This window comes from Gopherus flavomarginatus, chromosome 5, assembly GCF_025201925.1.
Source record: "Gopherus flavomarginatus isolate rGopFla2 chromosome 5, rGopFla2.mat.asm, whole genome shotgun sequence".
Classification (NCBI taxonomy): Eukaryota; Metazoa; Chordata; order Testudines; family Testudinidae; genus Gopherus; species Gopherus flavomarginatus.
The window spans coordinates 153,416,773-153,438,823 of record NC_066621.1 but is presented as its reverse complement, the minus strand read 5'-3'; the positions used below and the strand labels follow the sequence as shown (position 1 = coordinate 153,438,823).

The 22,051-nt window shown below is 46.7% G+C and overlaps 1 protein-coding gene across 8 annotated transcripts in view; it reads left to right on the top strand.

Moving 5' to 3' along the window:
- Nucleotides 1–22,051, top strand: part of GPR137C (G protein-coupled receptor 137C) — a 66,604-nt gene that overhangs the window by 1,313 nt on the left and 43,240 nt on the right. For 7 of the 8 annotated variants that reach the window (XR_007774614.1, XR_007774612.1, XR_007774617.1 and 4 more), the window contains exons 2-4: nucleotides 16,845–16,888; nucleotides 18,347–18,575; nucleotides 21,198–21,347. Coding sequence is in view for 2 of the 8 variants with exons in the window: in XM_050954724.1 (XP_050810681.1) it covers nucleotides 16,845–16,888; nucleotides 18,347–18,575; nucleotides 21,198–21,347 (423 nt within the window). In the remaining 6 variants the exon portion in view is untranslated. The remainder of the gene's footprint in view (nucleotides 1–16,844; nucleotides 16,889–18,346; nucleotides 18,576–21,197; nucleotides 21,348–22,051) is intronic. The other variant, XM_050954727.1, reaches the window with a different exon arrangement.

Sequence of the window (22,051 nt, the reverse complement as noted above, 5' to 3'; positions counted from 1 at the left end):
TTTAACAGCCTCACAAAGGAATCTCCAACCCACTGAAATCCTTCAGTCACAGGGGAATTATGATTTCATTTCCCCTAGGACATTGTCTTTCACATGATAACACACAAGATTAGCAGCTGAGCAGCACAATTTCTTCTACCTTTCTTCCTGCCCCCCCCCCCCAAAAAAAACCACCACCATACCTGAACACTGGTGAAGCTGTCAATTTTTTAAAACTGTCAAAGCTATAAACACATAGGATAACAAAATAGGTTTTTATGCAACATTTATTGTCTGACTACTATCTTCTCTGCCAAACTCTGATTTACCTACCAGTAGGTATTCAATATGCCCCCCAGAAGGCAAAGGGAAGGGGGGATAATTGGGCTCGTATGGGCAACAATGTGCCTGGATGTTGTTACGCTTGTAAATTACTTAAATGCTCCAGTATGTTTATGTGCATGGGGCTTTCTTCAAAGCTTAAAAAGATCATTAAGTAATGTGCTAGCTCTATTTCTGAAATTGCAAACTAAATTTAAATGGGTGAAGTAAAGGGAAGGATAAACTTTATTTTGCAAGGAGAACTGACTGGGGGGATGGGTTTGAGGAGGGGTGTTTGTCTTGATGCTAGAACTAGACAGGAAAAAAAAAAGCTAAATGTCAATAGCTATGGAATTTGAATTGGAGAGGGGGAAATCTGGGATCATTTTTAGCACACTTGGTTGGGGGGGCTGGAGCCTCAACTTGTCTCTAGAGTCGCATACACTAGAGCAGTGGTTTTCAACCTTCTTTCATTTGTGGACCCATTTTAAAAAAATAAATCCAGTGGAGGTGTGGATCCCTTTGGAAATTTTAGGCCTAGTCTGCAAATCCCCATGGACCACAAGTGGAAAACCATTGCAGTAGTACAAAGTGCGTGTTAAATCCTGTCAGTATATATTGCCTGCATCTGTAACTTTCACTCCATGTATCGGAAGAAGTGGTTTTTTAACCCCCAAAAGCTTATGCCGAAATAAATCTTAATCTCTAAAGTGCCACCAGACTCCTTGTTGTTTTTGTAAAATCCTTGTGGGTCAGAATGGCAGCATTTGCTTGCCCAAGTGTAAGCAACTACGCTTGGTGCAAGGTGGTGGACAATTGGGCCCATGGAGTTTCTGAGAAGGCAGGAGTAGAGGGCCTGCCATGTCTAAACCATTTGTTTGCCTGCCTGCCAGAAGAACTGAGCTCTGCAGATGAAACTAGCAAGCTCAAACTGGAGCAACCCCACTGTGTTTACATTCCTACTTTTGCACAAAGATTGTCCTATATTGTTAACTAATCAGTAAGGAACTGCCTTGATTTAGCTTATGATGACTCCTGATGAACCAGCTAAATGGATACAGGGCACTCTTAAACTGAAACAAGAGGTGCCGCTCTAATGTAAAAACTGTTGCTAAATGAAATTGGGACATTGGGTGCAACTCTTGCATTGACAAGGCCTTTAGTAAACCCTTGCACCCCAATCTGGGTCTATGCCGGTAATGCAATATGTATGTATCTTTTCATCCTTGCAAATGACATCTGTAACCCAAGCCTGACCCCAGATGTACAGTACCTTCCCTCTCAACTTGTGTATATTTCATTTCAAACATTCACTTCAATAAAATTGCAACTCACTAAATGGTGACACTTGAAACAAAACTAGCTAAACACTGTCCTTCAGTTCTTGATGATGATCTGCAAATGGGGGATATGGAAGACCCTGTCCACCTATCTACATCTTTGGAACTGTAGATGTGGTTCACCATGATTCAAATACTTGACTTGTAAGCTGGTGGGAAGTACCTCTTTTAAAGCAGAAGATTAGGCTGGTTACCCATTGGCTGTTTTGTGCAATGTTCTTAGAATCATAGATTATTAGGGTTGGAAGGGACCTCAGAAGATCATCTAGTCCAACCCCCTGCTCAAAACACCACCAATCCCCACCCAAATGGCCCTCTCAAGGATTGAACTCACAACTCTGGGTTTAGCAAGCCAATGCTCAAACCACTGAGCTATCCCTTTGAGAAGATTGAATAATCAAGGCCTTTGGGACCATGCAGAGAGGTGGTTTCTCTTTCCCCCCCGCCCGCTTCTATATCTCAAGTCACTGGCTCCCAGCTGGCCTGGTGGATCAGAAATGCATCCTTTAGCTCACAAACAATTCCCAAGTGTGAAAGCAGTGCTGGGGTGTGAGAGTAAACTGGACTAGGCTTCTAATTCACAAACACCTACTGACAAATCACATTATTTCTGTATGTATTACCTGTTTGAAAAACACTCCTCCCCCCCCCCCCCAACCAAAGTGCAGAATAAAAGTGAGTAGGATTCTCTGTGGACTTCCAGCCCCACTATGTAATTTTCCTGTTCAACTTGTCAGCACTCATTTTTAATAGCCTTATTCTTGGTTGCCAGAGGTGTGCAATGTTGTGGTTTTCCTTCTGTTGCTAGCTACGTGTTTTGATGCTCCGAATGAAAAAGCATTTTGATACGTAACCTGCATCTCTCCTTACTCCATCTCAACTCATTAAAATAGGTTCTGCTTTCATCTTAACTTCATCAGACTTATTCTGAGCTCTGCTGACTTGAACTTATCTAATGAAGCTAATTTATCTCAAATGGGGCATTTTTCCCCCCATCCAATGAGGTGTATCTCCAAATTATAAATCCCAGAGTTTGCTTGGGGACTGAACTATTAATGATACTCCAGATGAGACCTAAAATAGCTTTTGCTTTTTTAATTTTACAGCCAGCGGATATCTTGGCATCTTCCTAGTAGGTTAGCTCTGAAAGAAGTCTTCTCCCTCTACTGCTGGTCCCTCCCCTTCCTTGATCATCCAAAGGGGCCTCTTATGAGTAATTTCAGCCACAACAACCACTCGCTTCCCCTTCTACAAAAGCCTGCTTGAATGTGTTGCTTTCTCATCACTCCCTATCAAGTATAGCAGTATGACTCAGGGCTCTGGCTCTGCCTTGCAGGAGACTAAGAGGTCCTCTCAGCTGGCTTCCCCAAGGTTGGCTTATCTATGACTTCCAACCTGTCTGAGTTTCTCTGTTTTTTGTTTTTTTTGTGTTTTTTAATGCTGCAACTGACTAGACTGCTTCCCCTTCTTTTAGTTATACCGGAACAACAGATGTGCATGTAAATCATACCCAGCCTGGGAGTTTGTATCCCAAAAATATCCGAGCTAGATAATGAAACTGTACAGTTTTTTGTCACTAATCAGTAACCTCCCAAGATGCTCCACATTCATTCTCATACCCTTAAACCTTTCCTCATTAGCTTTATCTGGTTCTCCTGGTTAATGAACATCTAGTATCTTTCTGCAACAGTCTGACTCTCTCAGGATGGGTTCACTGGGAGGGGGGAAAAAATCCTGGACAGTGTTAAAACTGCTCTGTTCACCAGCTAAGGAGTCTCCAGAAACTGGAAGTGCCCACCACCATGTGACATAGTAGAGAGACTGCCACCTTTCTGTGCTGAGAAATGCCCGGTGCATCCCAGCAAGCCCTTGTGATTTTGTCAGTGACCTTATCAGGGCACTAACATTCTGGGAGGGGAAAAAACCTAAACTTCCACAGTTTCTGTTCTTGGTTTCCTTCTTGGTTAGACTGAAAAGGGTTGTGTTGTTGTTTGGTTTTTGGGGTGTTTACAGTAAACTTTGGATGCTTCTGGGACTACACCCCAGAAGAGCCTGTACTATTACACTGCAGGGGCTTGAACTGCATGTGGGGGAAGGATAGCTCAGTGGTTTGAGCAATGGCCTGCTAAACCCAGTGTTGTGAGTTCAGTCCTTGAGTAGGCCACTTAGGGATCTGGGGCAAAACCAGTTAGTGCCCTGAATAGGTTAGTGCCCTGAATAGGTCCTGCTAGTGAAGGCAGGGGGCTGGACTTGATGACCCTTTGGGGTCCCTTTCAGTTCTATGAGATAGGTATATCTCAATTTATTATGTGATTGTAGCAGAGACATACCTTATACAGAGACTGTAGCAATATAGCTATGCTGGCATACATCTGTAGTGTAGATGCAGCTTGTGCCAATGGAACGGGTCTTCCTATTCCTCCTCAAGCAATAGTAGCTACATCAATGGAAGCATTCTTCAATGACATCGCTGCAACTACACTTAAGAGTTTGGTCAGGATGTGACAATGTCGACCTATGTAGCTATGTCAACCTAACTTGAGTGTAGATGGCTCTTCATGACAAAAGGGCATATACAAATGTGACTGCTTCTGGGTGACACACCCAGATGTCTCCATAATCGCTCTTTAAATTAGACAACCATGTTCTGTCTCATCTTTATGCTTGGTGAGAGGACTTCCAGCACCTTCAGTTGAACCAGAACAATATAGAATCCCTTCCATTCAACTGAAAGAAGAGGCTAGTGGTACATCACTGTGCTCTCCCCATTTGAACAGGGGACTTTGTAGGTAACTGCCTGTGCTGAGTGTTTGTCTGTGTGGAGTTCTTAGAGCTCTTAGCTCCTTTCTTCGTAGAGAGACTTCTCACTTACAACTCCACGACTGGATGGTGGTACTAATACAGCATTGAACAGTCCCTCTGTATGTCAAGCTTGCACAAAGCTCTGCTAGGCTAAGGGATCTGTATAGTTCCTCCAGGCCAATGTGGCTCAGCCTACCAGGGCTGGGAACAAATGGTTTATATCTACAGAACGTGAGGCATACAACTTTTTTATGGCTTTTTTTTTTTCTTTCCACCCTAACTTTGGCTGGCTGAGACCACGATCACAATCTCGTGGCTTTCTTGTCCCTTCCTGTTAACTTTCAACTTTGATTCCAGGATGTGGCCATATTAAAACTTTGTAGCTAGAAATCCATGCTCTTATACATACCAAGAGCGGTGGAGGAACATTGTATATTAATGATGAGGTAAACTGTAAAGAAATTGTAAGTGATGGAATGAATACAAAAGTCTGTTTGGGCCAAAGTCATGTTAGGGAAGAAGGCTACTAGATGTTTTCCCCAGTGCAGTGTTTGGGGTGTGCTATGAACCACTGGGATCCAGTTTGGATATGGATTGAGACCTCTTTAATGTTTTTAATGAAATAAATACTACTGGGAATTGTAAAAATAACAAGGAGTCCTTGTGGCACCTTAGAGACTAACAGACTTATTTGGGCTTAAGCTTTTGTGTGCTAGAACCCACTTCATCAGATGCATGGAGTGGAAAATACAGTAGGCAGGTATAACTATACAGTACATGGAAAGATGGGAGTTGCCTTACCAAGTGGGGGGTCAGTGCTAACAATGCCAATTCAGTCATGGTGGATGTGGCCCATTCCCAACAGCTGACAAGAGGATGTGAGTATCGGAGGGAAAATTATTTTTTGTAGTGACCCAGCCACTCCCAGTCTTTATTCAGGCCTAATTTGATGGTGTCAAGTTTGCACACTAATTCCAGTTCTGCAGTTTCCCACTGAAGTCTGTTTCTGAAGCTTTTTTTGTTGAAGAATGGCCACTTTTAAGTCTGTTATTGAGTGTCTAGGGAATTGAAGTGGTTTTTGAATGTTACAATTCTTGATGTCTGATTTGTGTCAATTTATTTTGCATAGAGATCGTGTGGTTTGGCCAATGTACATGGCAGAGGGACATTGCTGGCACATGATGGCATATATCACATTGGTAGATGTGCAGGTGAACGAGCTCCTGATGGTGTGGTTGAGTCCTTTGGTGTCCCTTGAATAGATGTGCAGACAGAGTTGGCAATGGAGTTTGTTACAGGGACTGGTTTCTGGGTTAGTTTCTGTTGTGTAGTTGCTGGTGAGTATTTGCTTCAGGTTTGGGGGGCTGTCTGTAAGCGAGGTCTGGCCTGTCTCCCAAGGATTGTGAGGGATCATCCTTCAAGCTAGGTTGTAGATTCTTGATGATAATGTGCTGGAGAAGTTTTAAACTGGGGGCTGTAGGTGATGGCGAATGGCATTCTGTTACTTTTTTGTTGGGGCTGTCCTGTAGTAGGTGACTTCTGGGTACCCTTCTGCCTCCGTCAATCTGTTTCTTAACTTCAGCAGGTAGGTATTGTAGTTTTAAGAACACTTGATAGAGATCCTGTAGGTGTTTGTCTCTGAGGGATTGGCACAAATGCGGTTGTATCTTAAGGCTTGGCTGTAGACAAGATTGTATGATGTGGTCTGGAGGCATGTAGCTAAGTATAGCAGTCAGTAGGTTTCCAGTATAAGGTGGTGGCTATGTGACCATTGCTTATTTGCACTGTAATGTCCAGGAAGTGAATCTCTCATGTGGACTGGTCCAGGTTGATGGTGGAATAGAAATCTTGAAATCCTCATGGAATTCCTCAAGGGCTTTTCCATGGGTCTATATGATGATTCATCAATATAGTGCAAGTAGAGTAGGGGCGTTTGGGAACGAGAGCTAAGGAAGTGTTGTTCTAAGTCAGCCATAAAGATGTTGGCATACTGTGGGGCCATGCGAGTACCCATAGCAGTGCCACTGACTTGAAGGTATATATCATCCCCAAATGTGAAATAGTTGTGGGTGAGGACAAAGTCACAAAGCTGAGCCACCAGGTTTGCCGTGACATTATTGGGGATACTGTTCCTGACAGTTTGTCCATCTTTGTGTGGAATGTTGGTGTAGAGGGCTTCTACATCCATAGTGACCAGGATGGTGTTTTCTGGAAGATCACCAATGGATTGTAGTTTCCTCAGGAAGTCAGTGGTGTCTTGAAGATAGCTAGGAGTGCTTGTAGCATAGGGCCTGAGGAGAAAGTCCACTTAGCCAGACAATCCTGCTCTCAGGATGCCAATGCCTGAGATGATGGGGCATCCAGGATTCACAAGTTTATGGATCTTGGGTAGCAGATAGAGCCCTGACCAGGGCTCTTCTAGGCATGGGTCTGTGTAGAATTGTTCCTGTGCTGCTTCAGGGAGTGTCTTGAGCAGATGATGCAGTTTCCTCTCAGAACTGTGCAATTATGGGAGATTTTAACTTCCCAGATATAGATTGGAGGACAAGTGCTACTAATAATAGAAGAGACCAGATTCTCCTGGATGTAATAGCTGATGGATTTCTTTACCAAATAGTTGCCGAACCAACAAGAGGTAATGCCATTTTAGATTTGGTAGTGGTGAGGACCTAATAGAAGAACTTTGATGTAGAGGAAAACCTTGGTTCTAGTAATCGTGACCTAATTCCATTTAAACTAAATGGAAGGATAAACAAAAATAGGTCTTCAACAAGGGTCTTTGATTTCAAAAAAAAAAAAAGCTAAACTTAAGGGAATTAGTTAGGGAAGAGGACTGGATCAAAGAACAAGGATCTGAATGTGGCGGAGGCTTGGAATTACTTTGACTTTCACCTCAATGCTACTTTGACAAACTCAAACTGTTTAATGGGACGGAGCTGGGGGGCCTGGCAGGGCTGGCTTTAGGACATGCGGGGCCCAATTCGAAAGAGCTGCCGCCAAAGGCAGCGGCAGCGATTGAGCTGCCACCGAAGATAGCGGCTGCAATTTGGTGGCAGCTCACTCGGTCGCCGCTGTTTCTAGCAGCACTTCAGTGGAGGGTGCGGGCCCCCTCTTCCGGACACTGCGGGGCCCTCTTACGCATGGAACCTGATTCCTGGGAATTGCCCTAAAGCCGACCCTGAGGCCTGGACAATCTGAAACCAAGAATATTAAAAGAACTGGCACATGGAATTGTAAATTCAATTGCAAGGATTTTGAATGAATCTGAACTCAGGGGTGGTATAGTATGACTGCTAATTGCTAATCTAGTTCCTGTTTGTAAGAAGTGGGTGGGAAAGTGATCTGGGAAACTGCAGACCTGTTAAATTGATCTCCAATTGTATGCAAGGTCTTGAAACAAATTTTGAAAGGGAAAATAGTTAAGGGCATAGAACATAATTTTACAAAAAGTAGATCATGCCAGATCAACCGGATCTTCTTTGAGAAGATAACTGTGTGTTTGGCGTGTGGTGGTTGGTTGTTGTTTTTTTTAAAGGGAAATGTGATCAGTCTAATCAACCTAGATGACAATAATTCTCAGATGGAACTGTATCAAATGCCTTATTAGTTAAATTGGAAAAAATGGGACTTAATGTGAGAACTGAAAGGTGGATACCAAACTGGTTAAAGGGAGGCTACAATGGGTCATACTGAAAAGTGAACCCTCGCGCCAGAGGAAGGTTACTAGTGGAGTTCCTCGGGGATCAGTCTTGGGGCTAGTCTTATTTAACACTTTTATTACTGACCTTGGCGCACAAGTGTGTGTGTGTGTGTGTGTGTGTGTGCTAATAAAACTTGCAGATGACACAAAGTTGGGAGTTATTGCCAATATGGAGAAGGATCAGAATATCCTACAAAAACTGGGAGTAACAGAAACTGGGTGAAATTTAATAATGCAAAGTGCCGGTCATGCATTTATGAATGAAGAGAGTTTTTTCCTATAAACTAGAGACTTTTTTCAATTGGAAGTGACAGAGGGAGAGAGAGAGACCTGTGTGTATTGACTGACCACAGGATAACTATGAGCTGTCAATGTGATGCAGCCATTGAAGACTAATACCTTGCCTGATGCATCCTAGAACTGTATTTCCAGTAGAGACAGGGAATGTTAGTACCATTATACAAGGTCCTGATGAGACCTCATCCGGAGTAGTGTGTGCAATTCTGGTCTCTCATCTTTAAGAAAGATGAATTCCAACTGGAACTGGTGCAGAGAAGGGCTACTAGCATGATCCAAGGAACAGAAAACTACCTTCTGAGAGGCGACTCAAAAGAGCTTGGCTTGGTTAGCCCAACCAAAAGAAGGTTGAGGGGAGATGCATTTATAGAGAGGGCATCAGAGGGATAAATACCAGGGAGAGAGGGGAGTTATTTAGGTTAAGCACCAATGTGAAGTTCAGAACAAATGGATATAAACTGGCCATCAACAAGTTGGGCTCAAAATTAGGCGAGGGTTTCTAACCATCAGAGGAGTAAAGGTTCTGGAACAGCCTCTCAAGGGGAGCAGTGGGGGCAGAAAATTGAACAGTCTTCAAGACTGAGCTTGATACATTTATGGAGGGGACGGTATGACAGGACTGCCTGTGATGGCATATGGCCCATCGGCAACTACCAGTAGCAAAAATTCCCAGCTACTGGAGACAAGACATTGAGTTACTACAGAGAACCCTTTCCCAGGTGTCTGGCTGGTGGGTCTTGCCCACAGGCTTGGGGTCTAACTGATCACCATATTTGGGGTTGGGAAGGAATTTTCCCCTGGTTTAGATTTGGCGGAGACCCTGGGGGGGTTTGCCTGCCTCTGCAGCCTGAGGCAGGGCTCACTTGCTGGTTTAATGTAGTGTAAATGGTGGATTCTCTGTAACTTGAAGTCTTTAAACCATGATTTGAGGACTTCATTAACTCAGCCAGGGGTTAGGGGTCTATTACAGGAGTGGGTATGTGAGGTTCTATGGCCTGCAATGTGCAGGCTGTCAGACTAAGGTCAGAAGGGACCATCGTGATCATCTAAAGTCTATGAGCATCCACCCATCAAAGGCTTGACAAATCCACTTGCCAAGGGAAAGTGGGGAAATACTCTCTGGCAAATTGGAAGTTCACCTGTCAGTTCTGGCTGCTTTCAAGCTCTCATTGTATAACTGGAGTCCTCTGCAACCCTAAGATCCTTCCAAATGTGTGGCTTTCTTCCTGAGCCTGCAGTCTCTGGAAGGACAAGTGTGAACTGTCTAAGGCCTAAATCTCATGTGTTCCTTCCCCAGCCCCTAGAACACACCTGGTGCACAGCCTGGCTGCTCTGAAGGATTCTGCTGGATGTTAGGGGAGGATGTGAAAATGTTCTTGCTCCTCCTCTCCCATAGGCCTGCTGTTCCTAGCACAGCAAGTAGCTGCTGCACTGCTTGTGCCGCTGGATGGGGTAGGAGTGCTGGGCATCTGACCAGTGAATCAGATTAGCAGCAGTCCACCAGCTCTATCACTGCTGTATCAAGGAACCCCTGAATCCCTAGTCCCTGACTTGCTGTGCAGTAAATTTGCACTATGAGGTAGGATTCCCCATTCAGCTCAAGAGGCTGATCATTCTGTCTTGGCCTCCTAGGGTTTGTTCTCCCTCCTCCTCGCACTACCCCCCCCCCCCCCCCCCACCAAGAGCTCTTGTCACTGGCCTGACTTAGCTCCCATGCAGACTGATGGAATTTTTACCATTGAGTACAAGGGCAGCAGAGTTTGGCCAGAGCTGAGAGCTCTGCAATTCCACCCTTTAATCTTGTGTGGTAAAACTTGTAATTCTGGGGGCTACAACCATTCCTTCTTCTGCTCACCCTAATCCCTATGTGCCCTGTTAGCAAAGACCCTCTTCCAGATGGCAGCCTACTGGATAACTTTGTCATGGGTTTGCAAAGAGTATAAAGCCTCTAGTACAGGGCTCGGCAACCTTTCAGAAGTGCTGTGCCGAATTTTCATTTATTCACTCTCATTTAAGGTTTTGTGTGCCAGGCATATGTTTTAATGTTTTTTAGAACGTCTCCCTCTATAAGTCTATATATTATATAACAAACTAGTGTAGTATTGTAAAATAAACAAGGTTTTCAAAATGTTTAAGAAGCTTCATGTAAAATGAAATTAAAATGTTGATCTTATGCCACCAGCCACTCAGCCCACTGCTGGTCTGGGGTTCTGTTCACCTAGGCTGGCAGTGGGCTGAGTGGAGCCTGCGGCCAGGACCCCAGCTGGGAAGGGTCTGGCAGCCAAACCCCAGACCAGCAGCAGGCTAGGCAGGGCTAGCAGCCAGGACCCCAGACCAGCAGTGGGCTGAGCAGCTCAGCCCACTGCCACTCAGGTTCCATCCGCTGGCTCCTGCAGCCAGAATCCTGGCTGCCGGACCCGCTCAGCCTGCTGCCGGTCTGGGGTGCCGGCCCTGCCCACAGACAGTGGGTACCTACCTTCTGCCTGGTTCTGGCCCATTCTCATCCTCTCTCTGCACTGAGCTGAGAGTTGGAGTGGACCAAGCACAGGGCTGGGGGTGAAGGGTCTGGCCAGGAGCTAGAAATGAGGGAGGGGGCTCAGGGTTGGGGGCAGGAGGTTTGGGTGTGGGGGCACTTACCTGGGCAGCTCCCATTTGGTGTGAGGGATGCAGGTGAGAATGTGAGTGGGGGTCCAGGAGCTCCCATTTGTGCTCAGGATGGAGATGTGGGGTGCATGGGATGTAGGGAGTGCAAGAGTCAAGGCAGAGGGCTAGGCACATGTGAGGGGAGTGCAGGTGTCAGGGTAGGGGGGCTGAGTATATGTGGGGATGCCAGAGTCAGGGCTGGGGTCATGCAGGGTAGGAGGTGAAGGAGTCAACAGAGGGCTGAGTGGTACAGGGGCCTGGACAGGGTGTGGGGGTGCAGGGCTCAGGGCAGAGGGCTGGGTAACTGCACCTCCAACCTCCCCTCCTTGTCCTGACTACCCCAACCTGGGACCCCACTCCCATCTAAGCCTCCCTGGCCCTTGTCCCCTGACTGCCCTCTTAGGACCCTACCTGTCCCCTGACTGCCCCAACCCTTATCCACATCCCTACACCCAGACAGAACCCCCCAGACTCTCATGCCTATCCAACCACTCCCTGCCCCCTGACAGGACCCCCAGAATTCTGGGCCCATACAATGCCCTCCTGCTCGCTGCTTTCCCAACCCCTCTCCACACCCCTACCTCCTGATGGGGGGGCCCCCAAAATCCCAAATCATCCAGCTCCCACAGCAACTTGTCCTCTGACCATCCCCCTCCAGAGACTCCCTCCCTCACTGTAACTGCCTCCCCAGGACCCTCCTTGCTCCCTGTCCCCTGACTGCTCTGACCCCTATCCACCCCCCACCAAACCCCGGGACTCCCATGCCCCATCTAACCCCCCCTGCTCCCTGACTGTCCCCACCCCTTATCCAACCATTCCCGACCCCTTACCATGAGGCTCCCCGCTGATCCGGAGCCCTGCCGCCGCACGCAGCGCTCTGAGGGGCAGGGCAGGGCTGCGTGCGGCGGCAGGGCTCCGGATGAGCAGGGAGTGTCTTGCCCTCCCCATAGAGCCACACGCTGCCCCGCGAGAGCGCGCAGCCCCGACCCCCAGAGCGCTGTGCGCGGTGGCTGGGCGACAGGGCTCCAGGGGAAGGGTGGGGAAGGTGGGGGAGGGACCAGCAGCTTGCTGCACTGGGCCTGGCGCTCCAGCTCGGGAGCACGGACCCTGCAGCTTGCTGCATTGGCAGGATTTTTAATGGCACCCTGGGATCCCGGCATCCTAATGCCTGCCTAAACTGTCAGAATTGGCATCGAGGAGGTGAGACGGAACACGTGGTGGTGGTGGTGGTGGTGATGGCTTTTATTAAGTCTGATATCTCCTGCCAAGGCTTATTGATCATTACAAATATTTCGGGGCTAGCAAAATTTTAACTACTGGTCCTGCATGCTCATCCTCAGCTTCTCATGGCAGCAGCTGAACAAGGATCCCAGAGCTTTGGGATGCTCTGGCAACTTTTAACTCTATCGCTTTAATGCTTGTGTCATGGGCAGGGAACTTGCTGCCTAGTGCAGCCATTTAAGTACTAAGAAATGGACTTTTTAGATCAAGATAAACAAGACTTTCTTACCCACCATCAATGGCTCACTCCCACTGGGAGTGCAGGGGATTTTAGTGTGGCAAAGTGTGCTGGGGGAAGAAAACACAAGCCAAAAACTCGTCGTCGTCTTTTTTTTTATTTATTTTTTTTCCTACTTTAATCTCTTAAAAGTCAGGTCTGAGCTCTGTTGACTTGTGCCTTTCAGAATAATCATTCAGGGTGATGATACAAACATCTTAGTTGGCGCACAGATGTCCAGGATACACGAACACTCAGTAACCACAGACTTCTCCAGTTCACTCATCTTGATGTCCCTCTTAGTGTTTTCAAAACCAGAAAATCCCCAGCATAGTGGGCTGGCTTTGAGAATGAGCCCAATGTCCTGCTGATCTGCCAGCAATAGTCACAGCTTGGACGAATATGGAAAAAGCCCTTGTACTGCCAATAGCATGGTGGGGAAATAGCTTTTCAGGATGGATTGGGAGGCAATATATCTAGTCTCAAAAATAAGTTGAACTTTTGTTGGTGGTCTTAAACCAGTTGCTGTTAGGCCTATTGGGGTCAGAGGGGTAGGGGGGGACAGATTATCCTACATTTGCCTACTGTGTGGCATCTTCACCTCTGAAGAGTCTGGTACTGGCCACTGTCAGATAGGATACTCTACTAGACAGACCTCAGGAATTGCCATATTGGATTGGACACAGTGTCCGGCATGCGTGCAAATGGCAATTTCATCGTGGCAAAGGTTTCCTGGAAGCCTTTTGCTGTCTGTAGTTGCTGAAACTCAGGTATTCTGAAGCCTCTCAAAATGTGAATTGGCAGGTTTGATGGGTCAGACGTGAATGTGGAGGGAGACATCCGGTCAGAATGTTGCAGTTAGTCAGCAGCAAACTGCAGTTCATCAGCCACAACACACTAATGTGGCACCTGTTGGAGCTTAGCTTTTCAGTCTAGTTTCCTGCCGCAGTGGGAGAAATTGAGCATCTGCACTTGGGCTATGACCCTACAACTGCTTTGAGATCCCAGGGCAAGAGTCTGCTAGAACTCGTAGTGTCTTACTCCCAGTCCTTCAGCAAAACCATGCCAAGCTTTCTTCAGAGCTGTGCTACCCCATCAAACTTGCCACCTTGGCTTCAGAAATCTTGAGACCATATGAGTGACTCTGTTTCAGAACCCTTTCTTGCCAGACTAGCTCAGAAAATACTCATAAGCAACAGCCAGTGCTCTCCAAAGACTGAAATAGTGTTTCTCCTCCTACTGCTTCAGTGTACGAATAATGAAAGTACTTTAAGTAACCCGCACAGCCTGAATGCGAGTAGCAGCCATTCTACTTGCTAGCTATGCTGAGGCCGTTACCAGTTAAATTCACTGAAATAGGGCTCTTTACTGGATTAAGGATTAGGAGATAGGAAGGTCGCAATGCTCTTGTCTCTCACATCTCTTTAGCCAGAGACTTGTCTGTCTGGTTCCTGTTCCCTTGGAATCCTATGAGGTCTAGGTGCCAGCTTCGCTGAAGTTCAAACCCTGCCTAAGTTCTTGGTAAAGACAGTGGAAGCATTAGTCAGCACCGTATGAGGATTACTCACAGCTGTTTGAAGCACACTGGGCACTTGATCTAGATGGAGTGACTCCCTCCTGACTTCTAACCTCTTTGAGCAAGTGGTAGCGAATCTGCCGTCTCAGGAGCTGCGTGGGTGCAGGGCCGGCTCTAGCAATTTTGCCGCCCCAAGCATGGCGGCACGCCGCAGGGGGGCACTGTGCCGCTCACTGGTCCCGCGGCTCCGGTGGACCTCCCACAGGCATTCCTGCGGAGGGTCCGCTGGTCCCATGGCTCCGGTGGAGCTGCCACAGGCGTGTCTGTGCGAGGTCCACCGGAGCCACGGGACCAGAGGACCGTCCGCAGGTACGCCTGCGGGAGGTCCACTGGAGCCACCTGCCGTCCTCCCAGCAACCGGCAGAGCGCCCCCCGCGGCATGCCGCCCCAAGCACACGCTTGGCCCGCTGTGGCTTGGAGCCGGCCCTGCGTGGGTGTGTTGTATCTTGACACCAAGTAGTGCCTCAATACAAGAGTCTCCTTAGCCTCTGTTTTAGAACATTGTCAAGGGCTTCTCTTGGGCACCCTGGCCCTCTGCCCAAGGCAGGAAGAGGATCCAGGGCTCCCCACAGCAGGCTGCCTGGGAGGTTCTCACCCTGGCCTGGCTTCTGGCCTGTCCAGGGGATGGGGCTTTTGGTGGAGGGGAGGGAGGAAGAGTGAGAGGCAAAGGTCCACCTCAGACCCCCCAATTGGGAAGAAGCTGGTGCCACCCTTGGACCTCAGACAAGTATGAAGCAGTATCACAGGGAATCCAGATCAAATGCTGTCCTGGAGTGATCCTGACCAGGACTTGAATTTCAGGATTGTCCCACCCAGTTAGAACAGGTGGTCACCCTACACGCCTGGTACAAAAAGTTACTACAATAATATGTCTTGTAAAGTATCCTTTGAAAACTCATTTGCTGGTCAGTATCATGCTGATACAATATTGCCACACATTTTTATGTGAAGTTATAAAATATGCCTGTGATGTCAACACACATTCCAAACCTCACAACCCTGCCCAAACTGAGGTTGGGAAACTGCTTTGTCCTAAACAAAGCAACGTGTGCTCTGCTTAATTTGCATTTTAAGCAGTAAATGGAGTACTCAAACATGGAGAGAAACAAAGAAAGCTCAAACAGAGTAAGCCAGCAGGGAACATCCTTCCACATAGGCTTTGTCTCCTACTTCCCAGCTGGAAACTGCAAAAAGGAGAGACAAACACCCCAAGGCACCATCTCTCATCTCCCTGCCCATCACATTCTCTGCACCTGAAGTGACAAAAAAGAGCAAGTCTTGAACTCTGGGGCAGGGGTCTTGAAGAAACCCTGTCAGTCAGTAAGACTGCTGAAAGCATGTGGTGAGAAACTTTGCCTGGCTCTGATCTAGTTTGTTAGGTATTAGTAAACTACTTGTCTTTGTATTTCTTGTAACAATTTCTGACTCTTTTTTTTGTGCCTCATTACTTTTACTCAATGTTTGTAGATAATAAACTTGTTTTACTGTTTTTATCTAATCCAATGTGTTTAAATTGAAGTGTCTGGGTAACAAGTTATGTGCCTATTATTCACTCAAAGGAATAATGAATGCAAAACACTTTGTACTGTCAAAGGGAGCTGGGCAATACAGGGCATACATGACTGGGGGTATGCTGGGGTCATCCTTCAGTATAACCCAGGCTGGTGGGAAGCAGGGTGTAACTGGCAGGTTGCAGTTACAGACGTTCAGGGTGTGGCCTTGCATGCTGGAAGGCTACTTGTGAGCAGTCCAGATGGGAGCTACTTCAGCAAGGCATTGTCAGGTACTCAAGGTTATAGGGCAGGAGTGACACCAGGGTACAGGTATGTCACATGTTTTCAACTCCATTTTAAGAAGGAGAGGTGCTTATAGCCTCAACATGCCCATGTTGTTCCAAAGAGTGACGTGACACATCACGTGAGCTGCTGACTCCTTTGTCACATTTCTAGGCATAAGAAATTGTAAATCTGTCATCCACTCTGCAGAATTCAGCACATCTAGGACTTGAGCCCTCTGAAGAATTTCTTCAAATATATATGGTGAATCATTGTTAAGCAAATATAGCCAGCTGAGCTTCTGCCAGGGCAAAGAAACCCAGAAGCAAATGTGCGCATACTTTATTGCAATATAGTTCTCTAAGTTCTAACATCAAATGTAAAAGGCTAACCAGAAACAGCCCTCTAATGTCAAATTTAAGAATAGCAGCTAAAGCCCTTTCTTTAATAAAGAAATTAAACGTGACTGAAGGCTTAAAACATTCAATACAAAGAACATGTCCCAAAACAAACTTTCCTTTGCTGAACAACGTAGCTCCCATTCAGCTACTGAAGACCAAATCCCACTCTCCTTATAAAGTCCTTCGGAGCAAAGCCTCTTATCAAAGGGGGCAGTTATTGGCCAAAGAATAACTGGATTCATAAATTACTTGCTTAGCTACTAAAACAGTTGTGCTTGGACTAAACTCTCATGACATTCAGTCCACCTCACAGAAGGGGTCAGTTTTCTATGTAGCAAATGGTTGCCGGCTATAAATGGAGTATGGAGAACTAGATGGTCACTTACCAGAACTAAAAACCCAACCCTCTTCTGCTCTGCTGCTGAGCAGAATCCCTTCTAATGTAACTATAAAGTGAACTGTAACATATACTGTAGGCATGTTAGAATAACTTCCAACTCTTCCTTTTGTAGGTTATATTCAAAGTCAAATGTGCAGCAGAATTCAATAAGTACAAGTAAGTGACAACTCCTCTTGCCTACCCCAAACATGCTCTCATTGGGTGTATTAACAGTACAGCATATATGAAAGATAGTGTCTGAAATCTACCAAATGCTACATTCAAACCTCATAGCAATAGTGTTGTTTGTTAAACAACATCTGGGTAAGAGACAAAACAGATTAATTCAGTTGCCTCAGTGCACAGTGAGGAAAGCAAAGCCCTGAAGTTGTGGGCTAGTCACTGGGCAACCTGACGATTAGATTTGGATGCCTACGTGGGTCTGGAATTGAAGAACTCCCTTGTACCCGTAAGGGAGATGCTATAGCTGCTGGTTTGTGCCCCCCCTCTTCCCCCCCCCCCCCCCCCAGTCACTCACTACCTCTTGCAGGGAAGCTGTCATTGGTGCTAAGGGTACATCTACACAGCAATGGGGAAAAAATGTCTGGCCAGTGCCAGCTGGCTCAGCCCCACAACCTAAATCCTGCAAGCGTGCGTCATTGCTGTGTGGACATCCAGGCTCAGGCTGGAGTGCAAGCTCTGGGACCCTCCCACCGCACAGAATCCTAGAACCTAGGCTCCAGCTGGATCTCCCACATCTACACAGCAATGAAACAGCTCCATGAGCCTGAGTCAGCTGGCATGTGCCAGCTGCCAGTGTCTTATCTGCTGTGTAGACACAGCCTAAGGGTCTAGAGTGAGCAGTGCTATTGCAGCTGAGTGTTAGACAGCTCGTGTTTCTGTAATTCATGGGAGGCTATTGGTGCTCTAGCACATTAGGGTCACACATGATGAGGCTGAGAACCATACTAGAACGTTTCTGGGATTCACACCCATCCTATCTAACCATAAACCAATGGGGGGGAGCTGTCTTCTGTGGGCATCACAAGAGGCCCACAGATGGGTTCATAAGCTGGGGATCACAACACACCAGCCACTCCTATTGCTCAAGCCTGTGTGTTAAGTCATTCTAATAATACGTCCTTCTGTATGGAAGAAGGGACTTTGACAGTGACCATTAGTTCTTGACCTATGGGCCTAACGGACCTGTCAGGAGACAAACTCTCAATGAACAGTGTGTGGATTCTACTGTATTTGCAGCCACTTATTTTCACCAAGGCTGGTGGCGGTTGGGCTGACTCTTAGCTTAGATTGAATCTAAGTTAGAACAATAAAGGTTTATCTTGCAACTTTAAGATAGACAGGAATCTTGTAACTCATGATTCCTTGCAAGCTTCTACCAACTGAGTGATTTTTTTAAATACCAGCATTATGCCAACTAAACCACTTGAACTGGCCTTCTAAATGGCTTCCCTTGTCTACATAACTGACCTTTCACACCTGCTAACCTACTGAGTTATAGCAAATGAAGAGCAATGCTGGGAGTGAAATGAACTGATAGAGAACGAGAAAGATGATGTGGTGGTAGAGACTTCTTCAGACTGTTTTGCTCAGTTTGTCTCTTTCCTTTTCCAGGGTCCTGTTGTATCTGGGCTCCATATTTACAAGCCTTCTCTTTCTCGTTGTGAATTTAACTTGTGCAATGCTTATCCATGGAGATGTCCCAGAGAGTCGGCTGAGATGGACAGTATTTGTTCGGGAACTAATCAACAACAGTCTCTTCATTCTTTGTGCCATTTCATTAGCTTGTTGTATGTGCAAACTTGCAAAAATGTCATCGGCAAACGTCTACCTCGAGTCAAAGGTAGGGTAAACACTCTCTAAACTGCACTGAAATGATTTACTTCAGTCCATAGGGGTGCAAGTCCACGACCATGACCCCATCATGCCAGATGCTCTGCAAACATGGAACAGAAAGATGGTCCTAGCCTGGAGCTAGTAAAACTGCTTTCAGTTTGGGGTCTTCAGTTTGTGTTTGTGCTTGCAGATCTATTGGTGCAAGAGAAGATCATTATAACCCACAGATACTGGACTTGTTTTTTGCACAGGGTCTCTTAAATCACTTGTTTCAGTACAGAGCCAAGATCTGGTACTAACTGTGTGTTGCGATCTGACACCAAAGTGACTTAATGTCGAGGCATTTGACAGTAACTGCAGTCTTCTGCTAATATGACCTCATAAACCAGGTCCACTAGCAACCCAGTCTAGTAATAAAACTCTGGTGGTCTGTTGTAAGCTGGCTTACTGCTTCTGACAAGTGATGTAGGAGAATCCCACTCCATTACATGTAGCATCTCCTTGTGGGCTAACTGCACCTGGTTTGGGGTTCCCCCTCTCCCTGTCTTTTCCAGACTAGACCAAAGGATGTATAGACACACCCACATTCCATCAGCTGGGAGCACTGAGCATAGGCAGCCTGTTAGCTTCTCTGGCCCTTCAGGATCAGGGAAATGCTCTCCTTTCCTCACCTGGCCGTGACCTCCACCACTTCAGGGGCCATGTCAGGAACTGGAAAGGGTGCAACATGCAGAAACACCTACCCCAAGTACTGGGCTCTTCTGTAGATCTAGAATCTGTTCTGGGCCAGGCTTGGGGTCTCTCCATTGCAAGAGCCCTGGGCTCTTGTTACTGTTGGCGCCAGAGTTCCAATCCCATGCTGATGGCCTGATGAAAGGCAGCATTGCCTCTGCTGCAGGTGGGGCTAGAGGACTATCTCTGTCCAGGATCTGCAAAGCACCTGTCTCCACTGACCCAAACAAGGCTTGGCAGCATTCGTCCCTCATCATAGAAGAGATGAGGATGTTGCTGGGCCTGAACACTAGGGATCAGGAATTGGCAGCTCCTGTGTGTGGCCAAATTGGGAGCCTGGGCTCCTGTAGCTCAACAAAGCTACTCTGCCCAAGGCAATGACTCTTATGTCTGAGTCGCTTTGCTAGATCCATGTCTACATTATGGGCTGCTAGGAGACGCTTCCCCCTCCTTGGAATTATGGACTGCGACCACTTGAGCTTTCCTGCACGTGGTCTGGACCTAACAGGCTTTAAACTACTGCCCCAGTAAAATGCCAGCCTGTCTCCTCTGCCTTAGGCCTTTCTGCTGCCTGGGCTAAACTTGCATAGGAGAAGGGGGATCTCTTACTTGCTGACCCCCCCTCTACCTCCTGCAGAGTCCATGACTTGGAGACCTTGCCCCATATTTGTCTAATGGTCTCAGCACACTGAAGACACTACATAGACTGGGTGGCGTAGCCCGCTATAGTCTATCTTCAGTAGCGCATGTAGTTCCTGATGGCTTCCCATTTTCTCCCCCCAAAACTGCCCATGTGTCTCTTCCTGAGATGTGTGAATTGTTAAGGGGGCAGGCACTAAAGAGCCCAAGTTTATTTGAGGTCAGTCAAACTGCCAGAAGCTTCTCCAGTCCTCAAACAGCCTGTGCTGCAAAACAAGGAAAAGTTGAAACTAAACTCTAGCTTCTGGCTGAACGTTCTGGGTCTCAACGACATGTTTGGCAAGTCGCTTTTGTATGTGGGGGAAATGGACACGGACATTTCAGCAAGTTGCAATATCTGACCATCAGGGCTCTGTGCTGCTGGTTTTGGCTCTGCAGCATGATCGGGCAGGAGTCACAGTTGCATGAACTTGAATTTAAATAGCTTTCAGAGATGTACTGACTTCCTCTGCGCAGGATTGTCTTCCTTTGCCTCTGCGAGCGTGTTCTAAAATCAGAAGTTGCTGCTTCTGGAAGTAGAATTTGTCCTCCACTGATCATATTCTCTCTCCTCTTGCCGTCCCACCCCCCACAGCTCCGTGCTCTGGGAATTGCTCCTAATCAGTAGTACCCAAAGGCTTCTCTCACTTGAACAACTTCACAAAAGGCTGTTGCTACATCAAAACTCCAGCCCTCTCTTCCATGTGTGCTGTGCTCACCAGCCAATGTAATACTGGGGCTTTCGCACTGACTGCTGTTGACTAATCACTGGGCTTCATACCTCAAGTTAGTGGCAACACAGCACATAAATGAAGACCAAACCCAACCTGTATTTTGGTAAACTAAGCTGTAGCTGTCCAGCCAGGTAGTCTGTATAATTATCTGCTTGCAAAAATTACCACTATGGAACTGGAACCCACTATTGGGCTAATCCTCCCTGTGGTTCCATCACTGGATTGGCAAGGTTCCACTTCTTGTCCTCAAGGTCGGTAAGAAACAGTCATGTGAAACGATGTTTGCAGTCAACTCACAACCAGCACAGAATGAGGTTCTTTACACTAGCTTTAAATATCTTAGTGAAGGCATAGTTCTGTGTAGATGTTCTGGGTCTGATCATGCATGCATGACTTGCCGTGCATAACATTACAATTTTTATGGGAAGATTTGTGTAACAGCCTATCAGATTTTTAACACATCTCGCTTCCTCCCCTGTTCTTAGGGCACATCTGTCTGCCAGGCTATCCTTGTCGGTTCAGTAGTTGTTCTTCTGTACTCTTCAAGGGCTTGCTATAACCTAGTAGCAGTGGTCATATCTCCAGAGAATGTTCCTAGTCCATTTAATTATGGCTGGGACAACCTTTCAGATAAGGTAACTAATAATATTAATGGGTGGATGTTTGAGGGTGGTAGTGGGCATGTCTCAAATCCACAACATGGCTACTGAGGGGAAAAATCGATGTTCTGGATGTGTGGGATCTCACTAGAGATGCTGTCGCAGTGTTCTAAAAAGCTCTCGTATTCCAGTTCCTGAGACTTGCTGAAAACAGTCAGTCCTAATAGCGGATGTATCATTAAGCGTTACATTCCTATCTACAACTAGACATGTATGGAGGAGCTTGACCCTGAAAACTTAAAGAGCAGCCCAAGTAACTCACACCTGATGCTAATACATTAAAAGAGCTGCCATATTTGGGGAAATATGACTGTCATCCCATCACTACTTAACCCCCCAAATTAAAGGAGGAGCCTATTTGTCACAAGTGCTTCTAAATGTTAGATCTCAGTTGTGACAACTACCAGACCTTCCTACTCCATGTAACTGCCGCTAATATGTTACTAGCCATAACTGTAAGATGCAGCGAATGGGATTTGCTTGCCAGGTATCTAAATACTGACCAGGTGCACAAGATTAAACATCAATGAAATCTTAATTGGACCCCAAACTGCACCCTCTTAACGGCGAGTGCGCACCTGTAGAGCTGGTGTAATGGCATGACCTACTGTGACCGATAGTTCAGTCTAGATCCTGAGCATCTGTGACCAGCCAGGGTTGTCTGAAACCCCGGTGGAGAT